Raw genomic sequence first — 5,000 nt, forward strand, 5'->3', positions numbered from 1 at the left:
CTGTAGCTATGTAGCACGGATGATATTTTTCAACAACAGACGATTCAGCACAACCGTTTCAGTAACATCATATGGAACCCAAGGATCGATTCATACATCAAGATCTATATGAGTTGAAAAGAATATTTTAAATCGTCTGAACCTGTTTAAGAGATTGTAGTGGTGCATCTATTTTATTGTACATGTGTTTTTGCTGCTGAACAGTCTGACGATCAAAAGGGGGCGATGAATCGTCCCATTCCCAATTTTTGTTTAAAGATAGATTTTTCCTTTCTCTCTCTCTCTCTCTCTCTCTCTCTCTCTTTCACACCCCCTGTCCCTCCTTCTCTCTCTCTCTCTCTCTCTTGAAAATAATAATAATAATAAAAAAAAGGAAAGTCGTCCTAAAGTGTCAGCCACAAAAAGCAAGGATGTCGCTCCTCGCTAGATGGACGACGAGTTCCTTGCCTCAGGCTGTCCCGTAGACGCTTTGCAGCTGCTTTCCTTCGACCAGAAGACAGAATTAAAATAAGCATCAATTTCGCTTTGAAAGTGCGAAAAATCTCTTCGTCTTCTTCTTCTCTTTCCTCTTCTTCTTCTTCTTTCTCTGATACAACTGAAGATCTTCCTAAAACGATGCTGATGATAATGATGAAGATAATGTCTATAATGATGATGGCGATGATAATGATAATAATGATAATGATGATGATGATGACTCTAGTAATGTTAATGACATTAATCATGATAATGATAATAATAATGTTAATGATGAAGACATCATAATGATAATAATGATAATGATAATAATGATAAAATAGTAATAACAATAATGATGATTACGATAATAACAATAATAGTGATAATGATGATAAAAGCAATGATAAGAATTATTATAACAATGCCAATGATTATTATAACAATGACAATGATGATAATAATGATAATGAAGATAATTGCTATGATAAGAATGATTATAACAATGGAAATGTTGATACTGATGGCGATGCTAACATCAGAGCAACATTTTAACGATAGTTTTCATCTTTTTTGTGCATGTAGATCAGTCTGCATTAATAAAGTTACTATTAGCATTGTTGGCCTGCTATCAATATAGTTGTCATTATCATCATCATTAGCATTAGTATTATCCCCATTATTAATCATAATTATTTTTTCTGATTGTCAAAAATGTCTATTATTAACATTATTGTTATCATTCACATTATGATCCTTCTTATTATCATAATCATTATCATCATTATCAAATACTCATGATCACCATCACCATTATCATTTTAATCAATTTAATGCCATAAGCATCATTCAGTTGCTGCTTGACGAAATCATCTGCTTGCTATTTTAAAATTGCTTTCACAATACAATTATCAAAGTCATCTGTTTCTGTATTATTCATTCTTCGTGAGAGTGACGTCACAGCTTCCATTGTAGTGATAGTATATAAAGAACTTCCTCCTTCAGTCACACATCACAACTCACTTAGCTCCTCGCAACCAACAGCACCATGTCTACAAAAGTGAGTAGTTTTCGGAAAAGTAACTCAGGCTTTAAAGCTTGTAAAACTGCTTGTGCGTGTGTGTGTGTGTGCTTTTCATTGTCATACTTATTACAGAAAAATGAAAATTCAGAATATATAGATAAAAGTATTTCTTGTAGTGGAAGTGGCTCTCATGACATTACTCGTTTCTGACAACACTCCCTTCGTCTGTATCTGTTCATATGTGTAAATTTTAGTTTGGAATTCCCTGTTCCCTCCTGCAGCTGTTCCTCCTCCTGGGCGCCCTCGCGGCTCTGGCCTCCGCCGTCCCCCGTCCCGACAATCCTCCCGTGTACGGCGCTCCTCCCCCGACCTACAAGCAGCCAGGAATGCCCTTCGACTTCGCCTACGCCGTCAAGGACTACTCGGGCAACGACTACGCCCATCAAGAGACTAGCGACGGCCACGTCACCTCCGGATCCTACCGCGTGGCTCTTCCCGACGGCCGAACCGAGATCGTCACATTCGAAGCCGATCACGACAACGGCTACGTCGCCAACGTCGCCTACGAGGGAGAGGCTACCTACCCAGCCCCTGCCCCCTCCTACCACCCACCCCCACCCTCCTATCACGCTCCTGCCCCCTCCTACCCACCTCCCCCACCCCATCCACACAATTGATACCCATCCATCATGAACTTAGAGAATAGAAGAGTTTTGGAACTCTAGTCACGCCATCAAAGCTCCTACAAGCCAAACCAAAGTCTTTCCATACCATTTATGTTCTTCTGAATTATGATATCTTTATCATGTTGACTGCCATGAACTAATTGCCATACTAATGTGCTCAAACACAAATTCCAGTGACATTATATTTCACTCGTGCAAATAAAAGCAGATCGATTAAATCGTTTTCCTTTTCATAAGACCTCACAACTCACAGAGATGTAGTCATTCTATTTCTTTACTTTTGTTATCTTAGCATTTTGTTATTTCTATCTTTATCAGTCTATTTCCTTTGTGATCCTCTGTGGCCAGGATTTTTCCACTGACCCTCTGAGTGGCTGACGTCCGCTTCAGAACAAAGACATATTCTTTCCATCTTTCTATTCCCCTTATCCTTTTCAAAAGCTATCATTACAAAACTCTTCATTAATCCTTCTAACATTATTATTCGCTTTCTCAAAGCATAGATCTCGCAACATCAGTTTCAGGTCAGTAGCAACGTCTTTTACTTAATCTTCCCCTCGTCATTACTTGGACACAAAAGAGCAAGCGGTCACCCTCACCGGTGCTGCTGGCTCGATCCTACCTTATTGATCGTACGAGACGAGTGTCCTGCTGTGAAATAGGATGTTCTGCTTGTTCCTCACATAGAATGATGTGAATATCCTACAGGGCTGTAGCTATGTAGCACGGATGGTATTTTTCAACACCAATATCATATGGAACCCAAGGATCGATTCATACATCAAGATCCATATATAAGTTGAAAGAATACTTTAAATCGTCTGAACCTGTTTAAGAGATTGTAGTGGTGCATCTATTTGATTGTGCATGTGTTTTGCTGCTGAACAGTCTGGCGATCAAAAGGGGGCGCTGAAGCGTCTCATGCCCAATATTTGTCTAAAAATATATATTTTTTTATTTCTCTCTCTCTCTCTCTCTTTCTCTTTCACACCCCCTGTCTCTCTCTTTCTCTGTTGAAAATAATATTAATAATGATAATAATAATAAAAAAGAAAAACAAGAAAGTCGTCCCAAAGTCTCAGTGCCAAGAAGCAAGGATGTCGCTCCTCGCTAGATGGACGACGAGTTCCTTGCCTCAGGCAGTCCCGTTGACGCTTTGCAGCTGCTCCCCTTCGACCAGAAGACAGAATTAGAATAAGCATCAATTTCGCTTTGAAAGTGCGAAAAATCTCTTCGTCTTCTTCTTCTTTGTCTTCTTTTTCTCCTTCTTCCTCTTCTTATTATTCTTTCTCTGATACAACTGAAGATCTTCCTAAAGCGATTTTGATTATAATGATGATAATGATGATGACGATGACTTTAGTAATGTTAATGACTATAATCATGATAATGATAATAATAATGTTAATGATTAAGACATCATAATGATAATAATGATAATGATGAAAGAGTAATAACAATAATGATAATGATCACGATAATGACAACAATAGTGATAATGAGGATAAAAGCAATAAGAAGTATTATAACAATGACAACAATGATAATGATGATAATTGCAATGATAAGAATTATTATGACAATGGAAATGTTGATACGGATAGCAATGCTAACATCATAGCAACGTAGTGACATTTTAACAATAGTTTTCATCTTTTTGTGCATGTAGATCAGTCTGCATTAATAAAGTTACTATTAGCATTGTTGGCCTGTTATCAATATTGTTGTTGTCATTATAATAATCAGTATCATTAGTATTATCATCGATATCATTAGTATTATCATCATTATTAATCATAATTATTTTTCTGATTGTCAAAAATGTTTATCATTAACATTATTGTTATCATTCACATTATGATCCTTCTTATTATCATAATCATGATCTTCATTATCAAATACTCATGAACACCATCACCATTATCATTATAATCAATTTAATGCCATAAGCATCATTTAGTTGCTGCTAGACGAAATCATCTGCTTGCAATTTTAAAACTGCTTTCACAATACAATTATCAAAGTCATCTGTTTCTGTAGTATTCATTCTTCATGAGAGTGACGTCACAGATTCCATTGTAGTGATAGTATATAAAGGACTTCCTCCTTCAGTCACACATCACAACTCACTTAGCTCCTCTGCAACCAACAGCACCATGTCTACAAAAGTGAGTAGTTTTCGGAAAAGAAACTCGGGCTTTAAAGCTTGTAGAACTGCGTGTGTGTGTGTGTGCTTTTCTTTGTCATACTTATTACAGAAAAATGAAAATTCAGAATATATAGATAAAAGTATTTCTTGTAGTGGAAGTGGCTCTCATGACAATACTCGTTTCTTAAACACTCCCTTCGTCTGTATCTGTTCATGTGTGTGAATTTTAGTTTGGAATTCCCTGTTCCCTCCTGCAGCTGTTCCTCCTCCTGGGCGCCCTCGCGGCTCTGGCCTCCGCCGTCCCCCGTCCCGACAATCCTCCCGTGTACGGCGCTCCTCCCCCGACCTACAAGCAGCCAGGAATGCCCTTCGACTTCGCCTACGCCGTCAGGGACGACTACTCGGGCAACGACTACGCCCACCAACAGACTAGCGACGGCCACGTGACTTCCGGGTCTTACCACGTGGTTCTTCCCGACGGCCGAACCGAGATGGTGTCATTCGAAGCCGATCACGACAACGGCTACGTCGCCAACGTTGCCTACGAGGGGGAGGCCAGGTACCCCGCCCCCGCCCCCTCCTACCACCCACCCCCACCCTCCTACCACGCCCCTGCCCCCTCCTACCCACCTCCCCCACCCCATCCACACAAATAAAACCCACCCATCATGAATACACAGGCTGC

General features: G+C 39.4%; 2 protein-coding genes across 2 annotated transcripts in view; both read left to right on the top strand.

The window, feature by feature from the left end:
• The first annotated feature begins 1,484 nt into the window (after nucleotides 1-1,484).
• On the top strand, nucleotides 1,485-2,333 carry LOC122268040 (cuticle protein 7-like). Its single transcript, XM_086536566.1, has 2 exons — nucleotides 1,485-1,516; nucleotides 1,762-2,333. Exons 1-2 carry the CDS (start codon nucleotides 1,505-1,507, stop codon nucleotides 2,155-2,157), a joined length of 408 nt encoding a protein of 135 aa, XP_086392692.1. The 5' UTR covers nucleotides 1,485-1,504; the 3' UTR covers nucleotides 2,158-2,333.
• Nucleotides 2,334-4,265: 1,932 nt separating this feature from the next.
• Nucleotides 4,266-5,000, top strand: part of LOC122268034 (cuticle protein 7-like) — a 1,072-nt gene continuing 337 nt past the window's right edge. The window contains exons 1-2 of the mRNA XM_086536567.1: nucleotides 4,266-4,334; nucleotides 4,573-5,000. The exon at nucleotides 4,573-5,000 is cut by the window's right edge and continues 337 nt beyond it. Of these exons, the coding sequence (XP_086392693.1) occupies nucleotides 4,323-4,334; nucleotides 4,573-4,971 (411 nt within the window). The 5' untranslated portion in view covers nucleotides 4,266-4,322 and the 3' untranslated portion in view covers nucleotides 4,972-5,000. The remainder of the gene's footprint in view (nucleotides 4,335-4,572) is intronic.

This window comes from Penaeus japonicus, unplaced genomic scaffold (genome assembly GCF_977035675.1).
Source record: "Penaeus japonicus unplaced genomic scaffold, GWHDUDI00000001_assembly GWHDUDI00000004, whole genome shotgun sequence".
Lineage (NCBI taxonomy): Eukaryota > Metazoa > Arthropoda > Malacostraca > Decapoda > Penaeidae > Penaeus > Penaeus japonicus.